General features: G+C 38.4%; 1 protein-coding gene across 2 annotated transcripts in view; it reads left to right on the top strand.

Moving 5' to 3' along the window:
* IFT80 (intraflagellar transport 80) overlaps nucleotides 1-19,687 on the top strand; it is a 50,787-nt gene extending 31,100 nt beyond the window's left edge. For both annotated transcript variants that reach the window (XM_088669149.1, XM_088669148.1), the window contains 11 exons: nucleotides 1,722-1,840; nucleotides 2,726-2,800; nucleotides 3,472-3,635; nucleotides 7,750-7,814; nucleotides 10,095-10,230; nucleotides 11,122-11,269; nucleotides 12,445-12,616; nucleotides 14,336-14,425; nucleotides 14,531-14,703; nucleotides 15,905-16,028; nucleotides 18,306-19,687. In XM_088669149.1, coding sequence (XP_088525275.1) covers nucleotides 1,722-1,840; nucleotides 2,726-2,800; nucleotides 3,472-3,635; nucleotides 7,750-7,814; nucleotides 10,095-10,230; nucleotides 11,122-11,269; nucleotides 12,445-12,616; nucleotides 14,336-14,425; nucleotides 14,531-14,703; nucleotides 15,905-16,028; nucleotides 18,306-18,419 — 1,380 coding nt within the window. In that variant the 3' untranslated portion in view covers nucleotides 18,420-19,687. The remainder of the gene's footprint in view (nucleotides 1-1,721; nucleotides 1,841-2,725; nucleotides 2,801-3,471; nucleotides 3,636-7,749; nucleotides 7,815-10,094; nucleotides 10,231-11,121; nucleotides 11,270-12,444; nucleotides 12,617-14,335; nucleotides 14,426-14,530; nucleotides 14,704-15,904; nucleotides 16,029-18,305) is intronic.
* The last annotated feature ends 4,332 nt before the right edge of the window (nucleotides 19,688-24,019 follow it).

Raw genomic sequence — 24,019 nt, 5'->3', positions numbered from 1 at the left:
TGTTTAATTTCCAAGCAAAGGGTCTGCTGGTTTCTCTTTAAGGTTTCCAGACTCAAAAGAGAGCAGGGCAATTAAAGGCACAGAAGTCTTGTCCTCTATTGAGTCTGGCAACCCTATAGGTAAAACATCTACTATGACCTCTTTTTTTACTACTAGTTGTCCTGCCTAGAGAAATCATAAGCTATTCATACCTAAAATCTGATTGCTTACAGAATATTTTAAAGAGCCTTTTATTAGACCCAATTAAAGATTTTCAGGCAACTTTCTATTTTATGATTACCTTATTATAGGTGAAGCCTAAAAGAATTATGAATGTAGGTTCTTTTATAAACACATGGTCCTAAATTTAAAATGTGAATCTGAGTATCTGAAAGCAAATGCATTAAATTTTTACCTGCTAAATGTTCTGTCCTCACTGACCAGACACTGACTCATAACATCCCACCCAGAGGACAGGGAGATAATATACAATTTCTGTTGTTACAAGTTTTCTCAATTACACATTCAGTATTAGAGTTCAGGCCAAGCTTTTCAGCCCTGGGTGCCCAGTGTTAGGCTCTCAAATCTATAATTAGGCACCTAAATATCTTTTGGCCTGAAGTGAAGTTGTCTTTGATGCTGAATATATAATTGGGAAAACTTGCAACAACAGAAATTCTATATTACCCATCTGTCCACTGGGTGGGATGTTATGAGTCAGTGTCTGGGAATATGGAAGACAAATTGGCAGGTAAAAATCATATTTTTGGTATTCATTCCCAGACAGCGAATCGTAATGAATGACTTTGTCTAGTAATCCCTGAACTTTAGTTATATTTAGCTTGTACAGCTTCGTGGGAAAGGTATACAAAGGAGTCTTCGCTAGCAGTGTATGCAAATGACTTGCACATAATTTAAATTCTTGTTTTGGGGCTGTCTCAAGAAAAGTTTCCATCCCAGCTTCTACCATGTTGTTTAGAAATAAGAATAAATGCACAATTAACACATCATTCTCAATCCTATATAACAGCTTTAGTTCACTTTTGTTATAAGATTCTGGAAACCAGAGCTGACTAGATCCCCACTGGTCCTGCCCTGGTTTGTTGCTTATAAATAGTTAAGTGACATTCCACCCATTAATTGTGAATTATTGTATTTCCATGTTCAGGATGGGAGGAACTATTCCCTTTTAACAACTTTCACTTTCCAAATGTCAACTTTCTTTGAGGCCTTCTCCGATACCAGTATCTAATGATACCAGTATAATGAACAAAGCCCTGAACAACTTAGGCACAGGATGCCTTTCTCTATATGTCCCAAGTCTGTTGCTGCAATAATCTGGGGAAGCACTATTAGCACTACCACATGCACAAGAAAAATGAGTCTTATTTATTAGGAGTTATGTGTTCAGTCTTCGACCTCAAAGAAGGCTGCAGCCCTACACTACTGATCTGAATAAAGATACATAGGAGCACACTGCCTATTGCTAGGTCTCACTCAATACATTTACAATCTTCAGCTCATTAGTTTCTAAATTATGGGCCCTAGATTCTTTAAAATAAATACAAAAATGGGAGTTTTAAAGCTTGAATTTGAGGAATATAAATACTTGAATATTCATTATTCATCTTCATTTCCTGACATTCTGTACTGTCCTTAGAGCTAAGAATAAGGCTACTGCTTTGCTTTTGCTTTCAAAATTATTTAAATTTTATTTAACCATTGGCTTCTGTTCCCACTAGGTTCGTAATGTACTTAACGATGCAGTGGATTTACTGGAATTTCGAGACAGAGTCATTAAAGCCTCTTTGAACTATGGGCATTTAGTAGTTTCAACATCTCTTCAGTGTTACATATTCTCGTAAGCAGCTTGAATTAATGAGACACAGCCATCTGATCAATTAAAAACCTTGAATTTTTCACAGCTACATGATTTGATTTGGGAAGCATCCATTGTTTTATGGAGATCTCCCATAAACCTATGCTAAACGACATAAACTTATCATAACTGTGAATGGAATTAGCTATGTTCATTTTCCCATGAGTGAGACCTTCCCAGTGAAGCCACATGTTATTGCTTATTGGCATCCTGTTTCCCAGTGCAACTGTGCACTATTTTGGTCTGTAACCTTTTAATCACTACTCGTGCCAACTTTCTAAATTACTTTTTAAAGTTTGAAGTCCTCTAACAGAGTTTAGGGTTACAGTTGGAAGTTCTGTTTCAAGGGAATATGGCAAAGCTCTAGTGGGCATTTAGCTGATGTTCATGTACATTATACTGGGGCATAAAAGTTGTAACTAGTGTTTAAAACAAGGCTGGCCCACACATGAGGCAGCAGACCCCAATATAGATCGTTTTATCTCCCTTGCTCCTGATGTAGATCTTCACTCACCCCTCCTGTGAAACGCAGCCAGGTGGGCAGGGTATAAATAATAAAGTTATTATTAAAGTTATTATTATTATTATTATTCCCTGGTGGGGAGGGAGGCTCCATTTTGTGGTTCTCCTCGGTTGCCAAAATGTCTTAGTCTGACCCTAGTTTAAACTAATCTTGGAAAAATGTGAAATAGGTTCTTGTTATATAAACGGAATGATAAATACTTATCTGTCCCCTGATTCTTTTGAAATCTTACCATAATGTTTTCAAGCTAATATATCTGTGAAAATCTCACTATATAACTAAGTATGTACACTATCTCTTCTTTTTCTTCTTCTTAATCTATATTGTCTTGCTGTTTGTTTTAGGACTAAAAACTGGAATACACCATTAATCTTTGACCTTAAAGAAGGAACTGTCAGTTTAATTTTACAGGCAGAAAGGTAACTTGCTGATTGCATGACTTGAAACAATATTTACTTAAATAGGGTGAGATAGTGGGATCATATTTGGAAGAAATATATGTGTTGACCTAGATGATACTGTTTGGGAAGCAGTTTCCCAGCTAGATCTGACTCTTCACCTTGTTACAATAATCTAGAGCTATATGCTCTGCTTGCCTTGTTATAGGCTGATGAATGTGACACTCCGCAATCTTGACTCTGTGAGTAAATCTGTATAGTACCTATGTGTGGTTAAACTTGCTTTGGACTTGATAATAATTTACCCTCCAAGTAAGTGTGTGTAGGTTTTGAATTTCTATCATTAACACTTGCCTTTTAAACCAGTTAGCCAAAAAACCTCATTTTCCAAATAAAGTGTATGTATCATTATGCAAATATTACCATGTATCCGTGCCGAGTCATTTCGGTATCAGATTGATGTAATATTAGATGTCCTAAGCAGGGGAGAAATTAGAGAACTTTAAAGGAAACACATTCGATTACAAATGCCAGTGCATTGATATATTATTTGAAAATACCGGTATGTACTTGAATCAATGCATTTTTAAACTATGCAAGAAATAATAATAATACAGTATATGGACAATTACATTAATATTATTGTGTGAAAATAGTTAATCAGTGTTTTCTCCTCTGCTTCTTATATATAGGCATTTTCTTCTTGTAGATGGTGGAGGGCTATATTTATATTCTTATGAAGGACGTTTAATTTCCTCTCCGAAGGTTCCAGGAATGAGAACAGATATACTAAATGTTCAGACCATTTCTTTGAGTAATGATACCCTAGCAATAAGAGATAAATCTGATGAAAAAGGTATGTTGTACAGACATTAAAATTGTTATTTTTGCATAAAATGTTTGTTCTGAGCAAATAGATGTAAATATGGAGTTGTCAGTGCATCACTTATGGGTGCACTTGCACCTACCAAGCCTTTTCTTGATGTCTTCAGCATCCTCTCTCTCCTACTTAAGTTAGGCTTCAAAGAATCTATTGCAGCATATAGGAGGTTTCTTTCAAACCTGATTGTGAAATGGAGTGAGGGTTCAACAGGCCACAGCTTAACTCTTCCCTCCCCGACTGATTATTCCACCCCACAAATGCCCCCCCCCCGGCAATTAGATTTGAAATAATTATTCTGCTGCAGCCAAAATAAGTCATTTTTCGAGCCAAATTTCAATAGGGAGTGGCATTTTTTGTGGGCATATCACAGATAAGAAGGGTTAACCCTTCTTTCCTTGGTTGCAGTTCAAAATTGTCCTTGCTCCATGTCAATGTCTCCTTTTTGAAAATGATGCTTATTGTTACAATAGTGAGGTCTTCTTGGAAAGTGGTATATAATTTTCTTAGACAAATAAACAAACAGAAAAACATGTATTTGAAATTAGAGTAACTTTTCCTCATTTTACAGGTAGGTAGCCGTGTTGGTCTGGGTCGAAGTAAAATAAAAAAATTCCTTCAGTAGCACCTTAAAGACCAACTAAGTTTTTATTTTGGTATGAGCTTTCGTGTGCATGCAAAATAAAAACTTAGTTGGTCTTTAAGGTGCTACTGAAGGAATTTTTTTATTTTTCCTCATTTATTCTTAATGAGGCAGTGCTGACCCACCCATGAGGAAAGGTGAGGTGACCGCCTCAGGCTGCAGGATCCACAGGGGCAGTGGATCCCACTGTTGATCTTTCTTCATGTCTTGTTACTGCTTCCCTCACCCCTTATTTCTGGGTGGGGAGGGGGTGTTATTTGGGGGTTCACCTCAGGTGCTAAAATGTCTTTAGCCAGCCCTCCATTGAGGGAAGGATAACTGAAAATCACATGGAGGTTTCATCTTCCTCCTTATCCTCCTGTGCTATATCCAAGGCCTTTCCTCCTGACTTTTAGTAGAGGTTTCTGAGGGCTAAAGAGGGGATAAGGGAGGGGAGAACTCCATTGTATAAGCAAACTTTTACTTACATAAATTTGGTTATAGCCGATGTATTTCTGTTATGTGTGCAGCAACAATAGTTTGGTTTTTTTTGTTGCATTTCTTTTTTGCAGGTTTATTGATAGTTCTGGGTTTATGCTTGTCTTTGGCTTGTTGAGGTTTGTCAAGTAAACAGTCAATAGTTCTCCAGGAGAGATAGCAGCATTAAATGACGCCAGAGGGGAAATACGTTTCAGTAACTACAGTCAAGAAAATCCCAGAATTGGTGGGAAATAATTTGCTATTTGTTAGCACACATAGATTTAATCAAAATCCCAGAAGTTATTGAATCATTTCAGTAAAATATGAGGTGTATTCCACTTTCCTTCCAAAACTAAGAAATCAGAATACATAATTTCCCTTGCAAGAGGTTGTGTATTTCATTGCTCTTTGTTTTCTAAGGACCTCTTAGAAACTGACGTTGAAGGGTGAAATGCTTTTTTTCTGAACAAGAGGCATTTCCTTGTGCTACATCTAAAGAAGTTTATCCAGGAAAACTGGATGTCTTAGGGCTTGTTTCCATCTGTAACCTCTGTACAAAATAGCCTGTAGTTGACATTCTTCTTTGGTGATCACTTATAGCCGAGTAAGATTGTCTTCCATGAACACGGTCTTAGTGGTGTGTCCATAGGTGACTCTGGAGGCCAATTCTGGATCCATATGTTGTTCCACAGTGGGGACATAGGTTTCTAGGCGGTAGTTGATCATGGTGAGGGTTTGCCAAATGTGCCTTCCTCTTAGCTTGTTTATCCCTTTCGTCCTGAGTTGGAGTGTCTTCAAAGTCCATGTTACAGGTAGGTAGCCCTGTTGGTCTGGTGTAGTCGAAACAAAATAAAAAAAAAATTCTTCTTCCAGTAGCACCTTAGAGACCAACTAAGTTTGTCATTGGTATGAGCTTTCGTGTGCATGCACACTACTTCAGATACACTGAAACAGAAGTCACCAGATCCCCACATATAGTGAGGGGGGGGCACCACTCAAAAGGGTGGCGGGAAACCGGACTGTTTATGACCACATTTGATCTTGCAGGAAGAATTTACGACTGTTTACGACTGCAAATTGGTCCCACAAAGTCCATGACATCTTTGGTAAAAGGTGTTCTCCAACTGGAGTGCTTGCAGGCCAGTGTTTCCCAATTGCTGGTGATATAGGCAATTTCTAAAGCCTAACAGAGGGTTTTAATTTCACTTTTTAAAAAAAGCACTAAACAATATTTATATACACTGCTGGGAATCTGCTATTGTGTGACATGGGAGTTGATAGGTCATGTGCTTTGCCTTTTCTTAGCTATCCCTTTCCCACCTTTATCCACTTCAGTAATTATTGAATCCAAAATATGACAATATTTTCTGTTTTCCACCTATTTTCTGATCTTCTTCCTCTTTTTGAGAAATTATGGGGTTTGTAATATATACACTTCTTATATAAAAAAGAACATCATGATAGTAAGTAAAACTTTTGGTTTTGATAAAAACACAAACAGTGTCTATGACAAGGGAAACCTTACATCAAAAAGAGCACAGCACTGTCTCAAGTCACAAGTTATTTTCCTGTGTTTACACAGCTGGCTCAAACTAGCACTGGATGTAACCCTTCTTTTTCCTTTTCATATGCAACCAACAACATCAGAACAGCACCTGTTCTCATAACATCGTTTTTTCCTGCCAATATAACCAGTGACCGCAAACCAATATCCTGTATCCTTCTAAAAGAAACTCATGACACTATGCTAAAATGCAAATGGAAGAGTCTTTTAAAGTTAAACGTGCATGCCACATGGAATATAGATGACATATTATCAGATGGATTTGGCATGTGATGTCAGTGCTTAAAATCTGTTTGGAATTAATCACTCCCTTCCATATATTTGCTGAATTATGCAACATTTATTTCAGATTGTACATGTGCTAGTTTTTCTAACCTTCCTGTTTTGAGAACAGTAAACATGGGGTTAATCCTTGTATAAAATGTGACTTTGTATAAAGTAGATTAATATATTAACTCACAAATCTCATGCTTGTCTACTCAGAAGTAAGTGCCACTGAGTTCAATGGGCTTTATTCCCCTGTATTGGTGTACATAGGATAAAACTGTTTTATGATGTGCCACCTACTTAACCTTTTCATCTTTTTTTTAACAGTAGCACTTTACCATACCAACAGTAAAAAACAAAGTAGATCCTGCATTGTATGGTTAATATGCTTTATTTCTCAATATTTCATGTTATATTCCTGTAAGTCTAATTGAAAGATTTAATCATTTTATGACAAAATGTAGTGAGCAGGGATAAAAATAACCACATTTTAATTTTTTTGTCATGTATTGGTTTTCGTTTACAAAACTTACTATTTTGGCCCAAGGAGTAAGCAGCTTGCAAAAGGACACAACTTGTGGGGGGGGGCTCTTTGTCCAGTTGTTAAATTTCAGTTATAAGTCTTTCAAGTTTCTAGCACAAATCAAGCTCTCAAGCAAATTTACTAACAATAATAACAGTTCAAAGCACTCAGATGAAAATTTCCTGGGCTTTTTCCTCCTTACAGTCATATGACAAGAGTGACTGTAAAGTATAGATTTTTCCATTTGCAGTAATCAAGCAGCTATTCTTTGCTTTGTGGTTGTATTGTTAAAATGGTCAGAAATCACGAGAACTGGGATTCAGTGTGGCCTTGGCAGTGTGTTACATCTAGACATGTGAAACCCTGGTTCAAACCCCAGCTCTACCATGAATTTTTTCAGTCTTCTCTTATCAAGGTTATGGAAAAGGTAAATGAAGTAAAGGTTGTAAACTACTCTGTACCCTGAAAAACAAAGGACCAGCTAATAGATGCATGGCACAAAATACGAATAATAAAATACACCAATATACCAATATTCCCATGCCATCCTACCCTCATTACAAAAACACTTAAAAATAGAGTATAACAGTCAAATTATTTATTGATAATCTTTTCTCTCTCTCTTTCTCTCAAGTTATTTACCTGTTTGAACCTTTAGCTGGAAAGCCCTTAGGAGATGGGAAGCCCCTTACTCATAAGGTAATGTACATAGTATCATTTAATATTTGGGGGTAATATCAATAGTCATTATCAGACCAGACCAACACTGGAAATCATCCTCTGTAATTTAGGTTGGAGAGGCAGGTGTAATGTTGCTGAAAACCTCAGTGAGCTCAGATTGTTGAAAGAGACGTTGCATGAATAACTTTCTACTTTGTAGCTTGGATATGTTCCCAGTTTCAAGTTCCAAGTATCCCAGCATGTTATCAGTTAGAAATCAGCCAGTGTTGATTGAAACTGAGAGAAATCTTAATTCAGTGATCATCGAGATTAATATAGCTGTTTCAGCAGTTACCTAATGGGAGTTTAGAAGTTATGCACATCTAATTAATGAAATACAGGTTTCAATTTTAAAAGTCAGGAAAAATATTTTGCCAGTTTGGCTAGATGTTTGATATATTTGGGTATTTTAAAATAACTGTGCTTGGCTTTGTTTTTTTAAAACAGTAAGATACAGGTCAGAGTAAGGTACTGCAATTCATTTGTAGAAATGAACATTTATTGTTGTTTTTGTTGTTTATATACCAACCTGTATCCAAATATCTGAGGCTGGTGTACAACATAAAGAACATAATTCACAGAGCATAATAACAAAACATCATACAGAACACAATAATAGACAGCACGATGATAAAATTATCATAACAACATTCCCCTCCACACCCCCATATTTAATAGGCCATACACATTTTGTTCATAACTTTCTTTATTGGAGAGCTAGAGACTTACTTTTTTAAATAAATGAAAGTTCAAAGTCTGGGCCTCAGGGATACCAGTGAAGGTCTTCATGGGCACTAGGTTCATGACCCCTGCTCTAAATAGCAAATATTTTTTTCCCTACCTTTTCTTATTTACATTCCCACATGCTTCTTGACCTGTCTCATTTCATTTCTTGTCTCATTCTCGTTTCATATTCAACCTCTACCTTATCACTACCCCCAGCTGCTCATTTCTTTCATCCCTACTTCCTAGTTCTTTTACATTCACTTAACTTCTTCCTCCTAGAACAGCTTTCCTCTTGTATTCCCTGTTTCTTTGTTGTTGTTGATAACAATAACAATAAATAAATGTCCAGTAGCACCTTAGAGACCAAGTAAGTTTGTTCTGGGTATAAGCTTTTTGTGTACATACACACTTCTTCAGATACCATGAAATGCACACGAAAGCTTATACCCAGAACAAACTTAGTTGGTCTCTAAGGTGCTACTGGGCATTTTTTAAAATTTTTATTCAACTACGTCAGACCAATATGGCTACCTACCTGAATCTAATAAAAAATAATAATTTTTTATCTCTCAGTCTCCTTCAACACTTCCTTTGGCCCTTCCCCCTCAGATGAGGGAGACCTCTCCCCCCCCCCCAAAAAATTCTTTGTCTCCTGGCCAATTTTACTCACAGTTGTTAGTGCTAGGATTGGTCCAACCAAAATGCTTTGGCATGGCTAGGGACTGGAGCAGGTAATTTAAGGGGCTCACCTGAAAATGACCCATGGCCTACTGATGTGTTCCAGCCCAAACATGGCTCTAAAGGAAAGTGGTCTGTGACTTAAGAAAGTACCGTAATGTAATATTGCCCACTTTTAGACTTCACGCTATTCTGATTAAAAAATAATTCAACCTATTTATTACAAGAGGATTCAAGACCTGGTATCAGTTATACCTTTGACTTTGCATAGTGTGAGCTTGTGTGGTAAAGGTAAAGGGACCCCTGACTGTTAGGTCCAGTTGCGGATGACTCTGGGGTTGTGGCGCTCATCTTGCTCTATAGACCAAGAGAGCCGGCGTTTGTCCACAGACAGCTTCCGGGTCATGTAGCCAGCATGACTAAGCCGCTTCTGGTGAACCAGAGCTGCGGATGAAAACGCTGTTTACCTTCCTGCCAGAGTGGTACCTATTTATCTACTTGCACTTGACGTGTTTTTGAACTGCTAGGTGGGCAGGAGCTGGGACTGAGCAACGGGAGCTCACCCATCGCAGGGATTCGAACCGCCAAGCTTCCGATCAGCAAGCCCTAGGCTCTCTGGTTTAGACCACAGCGCCACCCACGTCCCAGCTTGTGTGGTATAGTAGATAAAAGAGCAGGATCTGGAACTGGGACATCCAGGTTCCTGTTTTCTTTTTGGACCAACTCACTGTCCTTCAATGTACAAAATCAATGTGCAAAACGTTTATTCCTATAATGATTCATTCATTCATGTTTGTTTTTTAAATAAAGCATTTAGTTCCTAACTCCATGAAATATTACTGATTTATAATATAGACAGAAATCATGGAAATTGCCTTAGACCAGAAAGGACATACAAATGAAAGGAAAATTGCTTTTATTGACAAAAATAGAGACCTTTATATAACATCAGTGAAGAGATTTGGTAAAGAACAGAAGGTTATCAAAATAGGTAAGAATTAACTTTATGCAACAGATCTTTATCCCCTTCTTTCTAGCCCCTCCCTACTGACAAAATAAAAATTATTATCCTTTTTCTTGAAAGCCCTCCATTTTCCTGAAGCCCTCCACCCACCATCCCACCCACCCCAAAATGGTTCTTTCCCATGGAATCAAAATTTCTGGAAATTATATTTCTAAATAGAAGCATCCCTTAGGGGAGGGTGGACAAGTATACAAGGAGATAATTCCCATAATTGGCTTAGAACCATGGATTAAGTCAAGCCAATGGTATTTTCAGTTTCTAATATCTACACATAATTTTACTGTGTCCAATAAGTAAGCTAAAATACTGTACATGAAGCAATCAACAGTAATTTGTGATATTAAAAATTATATGCTCAGTACTTCTTGGTGTTCTTGGTGTAGCCATACATACAAGTTCTGCACCTAAGTAGACCAACACTTGTTCACTTTCTTTTTGTGGGGTGGGGGAAGCTCAGCTGATGTTGGAGAGGGTATACTGCAGACACAGAGGCATAAAACCCCAGTAGGACGACTCAGCCATAACCCTGTGTGCTGCAAGTGGGGGAAACAAGACCCCCCATGCCCAGTATTCTACAGTGAGAGGAAGTTTCAGCGCACACACAAGGAACACCAAGAAAAGGGGTTTAAAAAACTACCTATGAATTCTCGCAGGCTTGTGCTTGTTTGTTCTGCTTTAATCTCTCAGGGTACAAATTCTAATTTGTGGGAAGTAAAACATAAACATCTTTTTACACAGAAGACAAAACTGTTACTTAAGAGTCATATTTACTGGCAGAGAAGAGTTGAAGATACTGATGTTTATATTGTAGTGTCATGTGCTTGAGCCGATACTTGATTCTGCTTACTTTCTGTTAAGGAACAATGGTTCATACTTTGGCGTGGAATGACACATGCAACATACTCTGTGGACTTCAAGATACACGCTTCACAGTCTGGTACTATCCCAATGTGATATATGTAGACAAAGATATCTTACCAAAAACCCTTTATGAAAGGGATGCAAGGTATTATATACTTTTACATCTAGTGTTTAATCAATAGTACCCTCATCAATAAAATACTTTCCATTAGAACCATTGGGAGTAAGATTCCACAGTGTGAAAAACATGGGTGCAATTACAGGAGAAAACAAGTGTGAGTTGCCATTGTTTATTTTGGGTCGGGCTAAAATTGAGCTACTAAGTTTGCAGTTTCAAATTATCAGTTTCCATCTCTCCACCTGAAGCATCTATCTGTTCTGGTTATTTACTTTCATTTTTAGGGCGGTAATTAGACCTAGCTGCTATGTGCTAATCTATAATGTCCCATGTATAGTTAATGGTGGCACACTGCCATTGATTGTGGGCCCCCAGCTATTGAACACTCTCCCTAGAGAGGCTCATCTGGCACTGACATTAATGTACTATTTATTCTCTCATGCTTTTTAAACATCATTTTGTATTTATTTAGCCTTCGTTATTGCCACTTGATGATTGATTTTTAGCTCCTATGAGGTGTGTTTACCTCTTCAGCTGAGTTAAATCTCTTGTTTTCTATAGTTGACATTTTGCTTTGATGCTGTTTGAATTCAGTGTTTATTTCATTTTAATGTGTTATTCTTTAAACTTGTTTTATACTCTGTTTTCTGTATATCGCCTAGATAAATTATTTTATGAGGTGTGACTGATAGAAATAATAATAATAATGCGATGTCACAAAAGCCCAGAAGAGAAATTGGGGTATATAGACGTGAAGAGTATGGCCATATTTCCATTGATAGACAATGAATACTAAGAGAATGCTATTCTGAGTGCTGCCTCAGTCTCTCCTACATTGAGCACAGACCCTTAAACGTGCCCACATTTCATTGGGTGGCAGGATTCCATACCCATAGTCCTTTTCATTATGGAGAGGTGCAAAGTGCTTCTCTCTTAAGTGGTTGGTGTAAGTGCCTTTCCACCATTGATGGGAGCAATTGATGCTGGAGGCTTTGTAGTCTTGTCTCTTTTCTTGTTTTGTTTTTGATGTGGCAGCCATTTTGTGTTATTCCACACCTTCATGGCAGCCATTTTGTGAGTGGCACCCACATCAACTTCTCGAAATTTCAGATGTGCCCACCAGCCCAGAAAGTTTGAAATCCCTGCTTTAGACAAAACTATTCAACATTCAAATAATTTTATGATATTTTTTATCTCAACAGCGAATTTAGTAAAAATCCCCAGATTGTGAGTTTTGCTGGAAGTCAAGTAACGGTCAGGAGAGCCGATGGCTCACTTATTCACATCAGTATTTCACCTTATCCAGCCATACTCCATGAATATGTCAACAATTCAAAATGGGAAGATGCTGTCAGATTATGTCGCTTTGTTAAGGTAAATATAAAATTCTGCAGCAGAGTAAGTTTTTTGTAGTTTTAATATACCCATTACTACTTCAACTTTTGAAAAATGGACTTTTAAATATGAACTTTGTCAGGCTTTTGGGTCTGCCCTCAGCCATGCAAAGAGTTCTCTCCATGTCCCATCATAAAGTGTTTTTGAAACTCCCCTAGCTTTTAAAAACTAGCTTATGATGCACTAAAGAGTTCCACACCGCTCAGCTTCAGAGCCAGTGAGAATTCTAAAATTATTTACATTCTGGTAAAGTCATGTTTCTTTTCTTTATTATGAAGTTGCAGACATGTTCTTATCTTTCTCTCTCTCTTTAAATCAAATTATCATAAATTATAACTGGCATTTTATCTGCCAAAAAAGTTGAAATACAGCATGTAGGTTTGTAGGATTGGAACACCCCCCCCCCATTCTTAAAATGCTTTTAAAAATGCAATTGATTCTCATTGATGCAGCTGGTCATTTGCCTGAGCTGAGTAGCAAACTGCTCATCCTTCCATCTTACTGGCTGCCTTTCTGCTCACACCTGCTTCCAGACTGCTGTCATATGTGCCTTTCCAGGCTGTTTAAATGTAGGCATTGGCAGCCACCATTACAGTGTTTACATTCTATGTTTTTTGCACATAAGGGTTTTCTACGCATAAGGGCTAGTAGCCTTTTAAGGGCAGAAGAGAAAAGGGAACATGCAACACTGTGTTCTGACGCTTTTCTGTCTTCTGAAACAAGAACAGCCTCATTAGTTTAGTTCACTGCTATGGTGGCTGTCTCTCCTGGCAACAGATACCCTTGCCGCAGGTGGGAATGGGAGCAGAGGGCAGCAAGGCAAGCAGATAAATGAGTTGCTAACTCACTTCTATTTGTTTACATGGCAGGGTTATGCAGTCTACAAAAACCCTAACCCCATTTACCTGGGGAAATGCCTCACTGAATCCAGTAGTAGTTACTTCTGAGTAGACTTGGTTAGGATTAGCTTTGGTTTCTACACTATTTTTTATATAATGCATTTGCCTCTCTTTAAGAGCATGCAAATAGAAATATCATTTATATCTGGTAGCTTTAACAATATGGTTACAAACAGTTTTACCTAGATTGGAATATATTTACTATAATTAACAATGAATTTTCATCAAATAATTTTGCTATAATATGTATGGAATTTGATATATCAGTTGTCTCTTGTAGCATGGCTGAAAATCAGAATCTGACATACTTTTTTATTTTCCGTCATTTTGGTTCTTTTCTGTTCCCTCTGCTTACATTTCAGTGTCACTAGTGAACAAAGCTTCTTCTTCAAATAGAAAATTTAATTGTGGAGTACCCCCTCTTCATGGAGAGAGGATATCTACTGGCAAATCTGTTCGCAGCCCATTTTTATAACAACAACAACATTTATTATTTGTACCCTGCCTATCTGGCTGGGTTTCCCCAGCCACTCTGGGCAGCTTCCAACAGATCACCAAAAACAGAATAAAACTTCAAACATTAAAAACTTCCCTAAACAGGACTGCCTTCAGATGTCTTCTGAAAGTTAGATAGTTGTTTATTTCCTTGACATCTAATAGTAGAAATGAATAAATGTGGGGTAGGGTAATGGGGGACAACAGTGACACTTTAACAACTTGATATAGACTTTAACTTCTGCTCATTTTTCTTTGGCTGAAAATAAATAATTGTCTTAAGCTTCTTCTCTTTCACTTTAAGGATCAAACATTGTGGGCATGTTTAGCTGCTATGGCAGTAGCCAGTAAAGATATGAATACAGCAGAAATAGCCTATGCATCAATAGGTGAAGTAAGTAGATTCGCCTTAATGGTTTGGCTTCTTAGTTTCTTGCAACGTAACTTTAAATGCGCTAATTTTATTATAACTGTTGCATTTTTTAAATAAAAAAAACAGATCGACAAAGTTCAGTATATCAGTTCTATTAAAGATCTTCCATCAAAGGAATCAAGATTGGCTCATATCCTGCTTTTCAGTGGAAATGTACAGGATGCTGAAACACTGCTTCTTCAAGCTGGCCTTTTTTATCAAGCTATTCAAGTCAACATTAACCTTTACAACTGGGAAAGGTAATATGTTTCTTATGGATGTAGCATGTGTCTTACAGATTCAATTAATGCTGTTGTGAGATACTTGTAAGTCAATTCCATTATTTTATTAGTCATTGTTCCCTGACATTTAACTAAACTTGTTTTGAAGACTAAATATTTGGGAGAAAAAAAGAATATTTAATCCCATTCTTCTGCCCCGAAGGCTTTTTATTTTCTTATGAATGTAAAATAAGGACTGGATTCAGCTAACAAGTCCCACTAGCTGAAGCCTGCATGAATATGTGTACTAGCACAATGGGGCTTTCTCTCCCCCCCTCACCCTATTTGCCCACAAATTGGTTTGAGGGAGGGGGCAGGAGACCCCCCCCAAAAAAAATCAGCATGTGAGGGAAGATTGTTCCATCAGTCAAGCACTGACAGAGCAATCTCCCATAATATTTAAGAGAACCCATAATATTTAAGAGAACCTGTTTTTGTTGGTGGTAGTTCCTTTTAACTATAGAATTGAGTTATCAGTGTAGAACTTGTGCGCTTGCTCTCCCATTCTACTTTAACATGCTTTAGTTGAGATGTTTCTAGTCATGGATGCTTTCGCTGAAATTCCAGTGTTGCAGGGGGTTGGACTAGATGACCCTCGGGATCCCTTCCAAATCTATGATTCTATGAAAGAGAATCTTTGTTCCTTATGTATAATATTTATTATTTTAAGTATAATAGCTGGGATCCCTCAAGCCTATTTTAGGTGAGCCGGGGGCTTCTCCTGTTGATAAACCCCCAAAGTCTCTTGTGGAAATCCCTGGAGTCACAGATTTTAAACTCCAGCAATACAGGGACCACAGAGTGGCATTATTTGTGTTTAGTGTCTCTCCAATAGTTATATGAATCATTGTTTACGCTTGAAAGCAGCAATGTTGCTTTAAAAACATTATACACTTTTTGAGCAAAGTATATTATATGGGGAAGATACATTTCAATTTCTTAATAGCACTGTAAGGACAATAGAAATATGACTGCTTCTCATAACATACTTCATAAAATTCATCTAGTGCCTAGACATCATTGCCAGCACTAATGCTAGGTTTCTTCTTGCTTTATGTCAAGAAAACTTTCCACCAGTGTAGTCACTGTACAGCATGTATTTTTTTATAAAAACCAAAGCATTTGTAATTAGGCCAGTTTCTGAGTTCAGCCTGATGAGCTCATTATTGTTTTCTTCTAGGGCACTAGAACTTGCAGTGAAACACAAGACACACGTTGACACGGTTCTGGCTTACCGACAAAAGTTCTTGGATGACTTTGGTAAAAAAGAAACAAATCAGAGATTTTTGCAGTATGCAGAAGGGGCAAGTATTTGTGGAAACTGTGCTATACATTGTCAGAAAGTCAGCATTATAGCTGTGCAACAACTTGAAACTATAGTCTAATATGAGATTAGTAGTACTTTGTGTTTGTGCTTTTACAGTAGCAGATAGTCCTAACTGTTTATTATCTTTAGTTTTCAGGGTCTGCATTTTGTGGCTTAATTTTTAATGTCTACAGAGCTGGGCCCAAACAGTGGCGGAGGAAGCCGCTCAGGCACTCGGAGCAGCAAACATGACGTGCACCCGGGGACCAGGCGTCGCTACGTAGCGCACATGTGCGGTGTCGCTATGTACAACGCATGCACCGTACGTAGCGACGCCGCACAAGCGCGCTACGTAGCGGTTTGCCGGCAGTGCGGTGCCGGGATGCTCTGCTTGTGTTGCCTTGGTGGGGCGCCGCCTTGTCACCCCCGGAGACGTGGCACCAGAAGCGCAACCCCCCCACCCCCATTACGGCGCCACTGGGCCCAAAGTATGTCAGAGGATGTCCCATGACAATTTTGACAATCACGCTGTGTTAATATTACACAGCTGAGTAATATAGGTGGAACATTGTTATTTAGTGGGAAATAGAAACATTAAGGTTGGGTGTGTTTTTTCTGTTTCTGAAACTTTCAATTTTGAGGTTTCACCAGTGCAAGCTGGTTCAGTGACAGATGCGGTCATAACCTATTCTTGGGTTGACATCCTGTGGGGCCGCTACAGCAAAAGTCCCAGTGCTGTTTTGCTTAGCATAGCTTTTAGTAAGGTATAATAAATATTATCTGAAAATCATATGCAGCTTTTGGCAATCTGCATCATAGCCTTCACACTCCTCCTGTGTAAGAGAGGGTTAGAGATTTAGCAAAGCAGCATGGGGGACTTAACTTGGCCAGCAATATTTGGCAAGTTTTGATTGTACTATAACAGATCTCAGTAGCAGCCTTCTGAAACAACATAAAATAGTTGTGGTAAAGGGAGGCCTCATTTGGCTCTAAAGTCACCACTGTTATTTGTGCCATCTTTGATGGAAGTGGAGACATAATATACAATAAGGGGGAACACAGGCTGAAATCCAAACAGCTAATGCAAGGGGCTTCTGCAAGGGGCCAGTTGCCTTTTTAATTTTAACAGCAGAGTTCTTTAACAGATCACAAGCTGATTTTGAAACTCCCATCAATTTCAAAATCTGTCTCTATGTGACATGGGGTCATATTTGATAAAAAGAAGCATAACTCTTTGGGTCTAGAGAACATATTTCATACTTCTTTAGATCCTAGACATTTATGAATTCTAATAAAATTAACAGGGTTTTTTGTTTTTTGTATTTGCTGTGAAGCTGTGGTACAAACTGCAGTGAATATGGCAAAAGATGGATATCAGCCTCTTACACACACACACACACACACACGGAGAGAGAGAGAGAAAGAGAAAGAGAAAGAGTATATTTTCCTTGAAAATATTTAGGAGTCATTGTTTTCTAAAGGTTCTGAAAAAGGCACAAATTCCAATTCTTATAATGGAGGGTTATGGTACACATACATGTTTGTTTCACAGCTGCAACATTAAGTGTTGATTTGCCTCTATGAATGTACCATTAGAGATATGAAACCTTAGCTAGAGCTTTTATATATACCCACATCACCTCAAACAGTACTTTAACTGGTCAGGTTACACATTCAGCAGCCAGTCAACAGGTTTAGAGAAAACAAGCAATGCCAGATCCATCAGAGCCCACTTTATGCCTATCCTAGTGCCAATAAAAGAGATATCAAAATCATGAAAAGGTTAAAGTCATAACTGAGATGCACAATGCCTCTAGATGTTTGGATGATGTATTTTAATATTTTGGGTGAGGATCTGAAGTACAACTTTTGCACATACAAGGGCCTTTTCAGTTGCCCTGCAGCAGCAGCAAACCCCACCCTACAATCAAGTTTGCCTCTAAAGTCAGAGGACTTTCCAGAGTGACAACCCATGAGTTGCAAGGGGCTGCCAACAGAAGGAAAAATTGGCAACCCATTTGCATGCAGAAGCATTTGCTGCAGCCACATGGGCTTGTCTGGATCGCTGCCATAGTACCAAGATTTAGTTTCTTAATCTTGCTAACACATTGCAGAAAGCTGCCCAGCCACAAAAGGCCAACAAGCAGAAAGTTATGAAGAAATCTGTAGCAGATGTAACATATAAAGTAAAGACTTGTCAGGTTAATTTATATGCATCTACTATAATTATGATTAATGGATACTTTCTCTCCCCCTCGCCCCCTGGCTTCTGCAGCTTGAAGTCAACTGGGATAAAATCAAAGCCAAAATAGAATTGGAAATTGCTAAAGAGAGAGAACGAGCTGCAGCTACACCAGCAGTCAGAGCAAGCGTAACCATACAGCGCTAAGTGGCATGCTGATTATATTAAGTAGTGGTTTTATCACTCTGCTACTTCAGCATACTGGTAAGCCTTGGTATTTTGGGATGGACAGTAGTGCCTGACTCCCAAATCCTGAACTTTCTATAGCTATTGCTTTATTGTTAATGCAAATGAATTTGTATGTATGTCATCCTATGCTACGAACGACAACCCTATTCTGGTTATGGTAATATGAACAGTTTGGAGTGAGCATGGCATATGTTACCAGAATCAGGTTCCCTGACTTTTGGTTTCTCAAAAGAAAATTGTTGGTCTTGGTAGCAGAGATGAGGCAGTGGAAATAAATAAATGGTCAACTATTAAGATTACCAATAGACAAGCATGGAATTTATTTTCAAAGCAGACCGCTTACCTAAACATATTTATGCCTAAGGAAGCTCTTTTTGTATACAAGTTTATGGGTCTGGAGTATAATCTGCCTGAAAACTGAGGAAGCATTATACCATGAGCACAGACTGCAGTCCTGAAACTGCTGGATAATGAATATTTCCAAGGAATTTAATAAAGTTTCTGATTTGTTTTTCTTTTGTAAATGATTTTGAGATTGCAGGGTTAACTTTAGCAGAAGCAGCATAATGAACCCTGCTGGAATGAAACAAATATTGTTGATATAGACAGTGGCATACAAGATGGTTGATGTAATGGGTAGTCCTTAATTGAACTAACTTCTGTTGACACTGAAGTATACAAAACATAAACTCTGTACAATGAATACCAGCATATGCAAACACCGAACTGGAGATACTTTTAAAAAACTTTTTTTCTCCCAAGTTCAGCATAGCAAGTAATCCACCTAACACTATGCATATGTTGTAAAACTTACTTGTTTAAAATGACACTTAATTTTTCTAGAAATAGTTAATGCTAGGTGATAAGGCCTTTCTATTTTTGAAAAGGTTCAGATATCCCGGTCCTTTAAAAGCATTTTGTGATGGTAAGCTGTCCTGTTTCCCTTATTTATTTATGGTATTTCACCAGTGCACTGGGGATTTAGAAAAACCTCAAGCCACTTTATTGGTGTAGCCTCATTACTTGTCCAAATTATCCCCATTGCCAATGATTTCAAGTATACAGGACTAATGTCCTGATTGTTCAATAGGCAAAACACAATATTTTATGGTGATATCAGTAGTAAAATATTTTTGTACAATAAATCATTACTTGGAATCATAAATCGTTTTGTAATGGTGTTAATGGAAATGCTGTGCCTTTCATAATAAATGCATAAATTATTACGTGTTTCAGTTTGTTAATGAACTTGCTAAATGAAACCATTCTCTCCTTAAGCTTTTGCAATACTTTGAAATATTACAAATCCACCACAGGCTTTGTTCCTATTAGCCGGGAAAGCAGCCTTACATTTCACTTAGTGCCAAGTGTCCATAAGAAGCATGGACAGCCAAATGGCAAGGGACTCACATTTTTACCATAATGTCGAAAGTGGGATCATGGAGCCCATCAATGAAATATGAGAGTTTTACCTTGAATCTCAGAGCAGAAGTGAGGATTTTTGAAGCACAAGTCTTTGGGTTCATAGATCTGTCTTGTCGTCTTGTTTGTCATTATGGCCTGATTGGACTCAATTGAGCTCTAATAAATTATATTACGTAGAAGCCATTATCATCCATTGTAAACAATATTATCCATAACAACTATATAAACATAATACGAATATGAAGCTGAAGAGAAAAAAAATGTAGATTTCACATTCATTTTTAAAACTTTAAAATTCAATTTAAAACATATTAACAAGAAAGCCCTCTTCAGGCCAGGGTTTCTGTTGCCGAGGAGGGAGCTATACACACATGATTCCCAGAGGGCTATGGGGTTTCAAGGTGACTGTTCAGACAAATGAACCCTAATCTTGAAGCATTGTCAGAACTAAGGGTGTGCAATAAAATGCCTTTTGGTCTGGAACATGTGTCATTTCTGAATATTATTCCAAATTGATCAAGGAAGCTGCTGTATTTATTCACCAAACAACAATATCTACCCCTCTTAATTGCAGAGAAGTCCCCTTTACGTGGTCAGGTCAATGAAACAATGAAAATAAATCTAATGTTTTTGCCAGGATAGATGGCAATAATCAGAAATGATGTCATTTGCGTCATCTATTGAAAATGTTTTATAGGTTTCTTTGAAACAGAGATTTCTAGCAATGTGAAAAGAAATTACTAAGATGCATTTATTATTACCGGTATTATTATTATTATTATTATTATTATTATTATTATTATTATTATTTGCATTCCTGGCAACCTTAGCTTAACTGGTTTATCTTCCCAATGATTTTCAGGAAAATCTGTCTTTGTCAATGATGAAAGAGCAACCTATAGTGAAAGAGGTTACTGAAAATATTGATTTATTATGGATCAGGCAGTTATAATGGTTTATTAGACTTACAATTTATTAGGGTCCATCATTTTCTAAGCTGAGTAGACTTTAATATACAGTAAATTGGGGGGGGGCAAAATTCATCCCTAGCATTTTATTAGACATTTGTATATCTAATAAAATGGCGCTGGCGGTTCGAATCCCCGTGGTGGGGTGAGCTCCCGTTGCTCGGTCCCAGCTCCTGCCAACCTAGCAGTTCGAAAGCACCTCAGAGTGCAAGTAGATAAATAGGTACTGCAACAGCGGGAAGGTAAACGGTGTTTCCGTGTGCTGCTCTGGTTCGCCAGAAGCGGCTTTGTCATGCTGGCCACATGATCTGGAAGCTGTATGCCGGCTCCCTCAGCCAATAACGCGAGATGAGCGCCGCAATCCCAGACAGAGTCAGTCACGACTGGACCTAATAGTCAGGGGTCCCTTTACCTATATCTTTACTTAAAATTCACAGAAGCCTGATTTCTGTCCACTTAATAAGTTAGTAATTGAAATACAGGATCATTTAGATTGGAAACTGCAGGTTTGAAAATAGGTGGGGAACATTTTCAGCCAGATCCTGAGGTCCCCCACCCCCAGTGGGCCATTTTACCAGATGGCTAGGCCCACCTAGTAGGTATGATTTCAGGTGACCCATTTTTTTCTTTGCACTGTGGCCTGAGTTCCAGTTTCATGTCCGAGCCACTCCCTGCGGAAAAGGGTGTCTCACTGGCTGCAGAAAGAAGGAATAGGAGCCACCACCACAACAGGCTTGTGTGTGTGTGATGTCACGCATCCGCATTGCAGTGGCGGTCTCTCACAATCTTGAGGGCAAGACAGCACCCCTGTTTTGGAGTGCAAATTCATTGAGCAGGCCCTAACCATGTCAGCACTGATGTTAACTACAGTTAGGGGTATTAACAGAGCCTGGCGTGCTCTGGTCCCTGGGGTCACGAAGAGTCGGACATGACTAAACGACTAAACAACAACAAGGGGTATTAAGGGTTCCTGCTTCCAGCATCAACAGCCAGCTTTAAACCGTTGTTTCAGATACTGACTCAAACAGGAACCCTGACAACCTCAAGCTATGGTTAACATAAATGTCAATATAAAAATTGTCTGTGGTTAATCTCAGCAAGGGACATCTGCACTCCAAAAAAGAGGTGGCACGATGAGTAAACCAGTTGATGGCCATGTCTTATCATTCAGTAGTGTTGTATCTGCACTGGCATTTGTAGCTGTGCTAGCAAATGATGTGAGTTAGAGTGTATTTCAATCCTGTTTTAACTTCATACTTTATTTCATCCAATTAGTTATTATAGAGCTCAGGTTTGGTATGTTGGGTTGATGACAGAACCCCTAGTTAACACTCCAACACATTTAAGAAACATTCCACAAGGGAATGAATGTCTCCCAATGGACACATGTCCCCAGGTTTTGGACACGCAGGGCTTGTACTTGTGCACTTACCGGTAATAAATTTAGAAATGTTTTGGTTGCACTAGCTCGTAGTTGCTGCTATGACATACTTTTTAGCCACAGCGGAAATGCATAACTTTGCAATACAACTTTTCTTTAATTTCTTCTGATATTTTTATTCTGTGATACTCCTGGGAAAAAAAGTAAATGTAGCATGTTCGTAACTGATAGGGAGAAGCAATACTGTGATTAAAGATAAGCAATAAAAATTGCACTGCTTGCATTTTTTATAAAACCAGAAGAAGCAAAATCTGAACCAAAAATGTACGTCCCACTGACAAGAGCCTCAAGGATATGCCAAGCTATTACACACCCCAGTAAGGTTTTTAAAGTACTAAAACACTCCAGGCCCAATTTCAAATGGGACTCATGCCAAGTTAAAATGCTTTTTTCAAAGCATAAGACAAATATGAAAAGTAATAGGATCCTGGCATATTTGCTTTGGCTTCCCTCACAGAAATGTTAAATGATTCCCATAATATAATTTGCAGTACTGAAGTAATTTGGGCTTGTATTAAATATAAATGAGAAATGTACCATTTTTATCAAAATTTGAGATAAGCTGGAACAATGCGCCTCCCTTTCTCTCCTGTGAGGATTTTGTGGGCAAATAAAAAGCACTTGGATCTTCATCTTCAAATGCTCCAAGGGGAAGAACACAAGGAGTGCCCTGCTAGGTCACACCAAAGGCACATCCAGTCCTGCACTCTGAGAGTAACCAGCCACATGCTCCCAAGAAGCTCCTAAGTAGGGCATGAAGCTGAAAATCATTCCCTGTTGTTCATTCACTGCATCTGGTAGCCAAATATAATGCTTCTGGATATACAGGCTCCCCTTTTAGCTACCATGGCTCAAGCCACTGGTGGATAGATGGATAAATTTGTCTGATACATTTAAAGCCCCCCTCCCATGGTAGTGGGCATCACCCCATGTGGTATCAGTGGTTAGGGCAGTAGTCCTATGTACACGAAGTATTTAAACTTCTGAGTAAACATGCATAGGATTGGGCTGTAATTATTCTGTGCTGTGTGAGAACACCACAGGGTAAGATCCAGCTAGGCTAAGAGTAGACCCAATGAGCATAGCATATGAATGTAGCAAGCTGCCATGTATTGAATCAGATCACTGGTCTACAATGACTGGCAGAAGCTCTCCATGGTTTCAGGCAAGGAGCATCTCTCAGCCTGACATACACTTGCCTGTGATTAAAGTTCTGCATGGATAGGAAAGTTAGTCATCTCCATGAATTTCAGAGCATATGCCCTGAGTATGACTTAGTTGGATCTTATCCTGTTGGCACAGTGGCTCTATCCAGATGTTTAATTAAAAACATAGTAACATCTGTATTGTGATTTGCCCAAACTCCATTTAACTGGTTAGACAACAACAACATGATGGTTTGGTGGTCCTATTTCCCCTGCATAACTGAAAAATTGAGAAGCTGAAAACCTATTAATGTGCATTTGTAGCTCTGAATGGCTAACATAGTGCATGGCAGAGGTGGAGAACCTCTGGCTGGACTATTGGAAGTTGAAGCCTAACAACATCTGGAGGACCATAGAAACTGGAAAAGGGTTGGAAGTCCAACACATTCAGTTCCTACCATTAAATGTAAGATCTCTTTACAAATCAGAGAGAAGTGATAAGGATGGTGGGTTTTTCTTAAGAGTGTGTGGTGTGCCACAAGATGAAGCAGAAGACAGGTTGATTTGGAAAGGACTGCA

This window comes from Zootoca vivipara, chromosome 5 (assembly GCF_965207765.1).
Source record: "Zootoca vivipara chromosome 5, rZooViv2.hap1.1, whole genome shotgun sequence".
Taxonomy (NCBI): Eukaryota; Metazoa; Chordata; class Lepidosauria; order Squamata; family Lacertidae; genus Zootoca; species Zootoca vivipara.
Note: the sequence above shows the minus strand (reverse complement) of the source record. Positions and strands in the feature narration are given on the sequence as shown.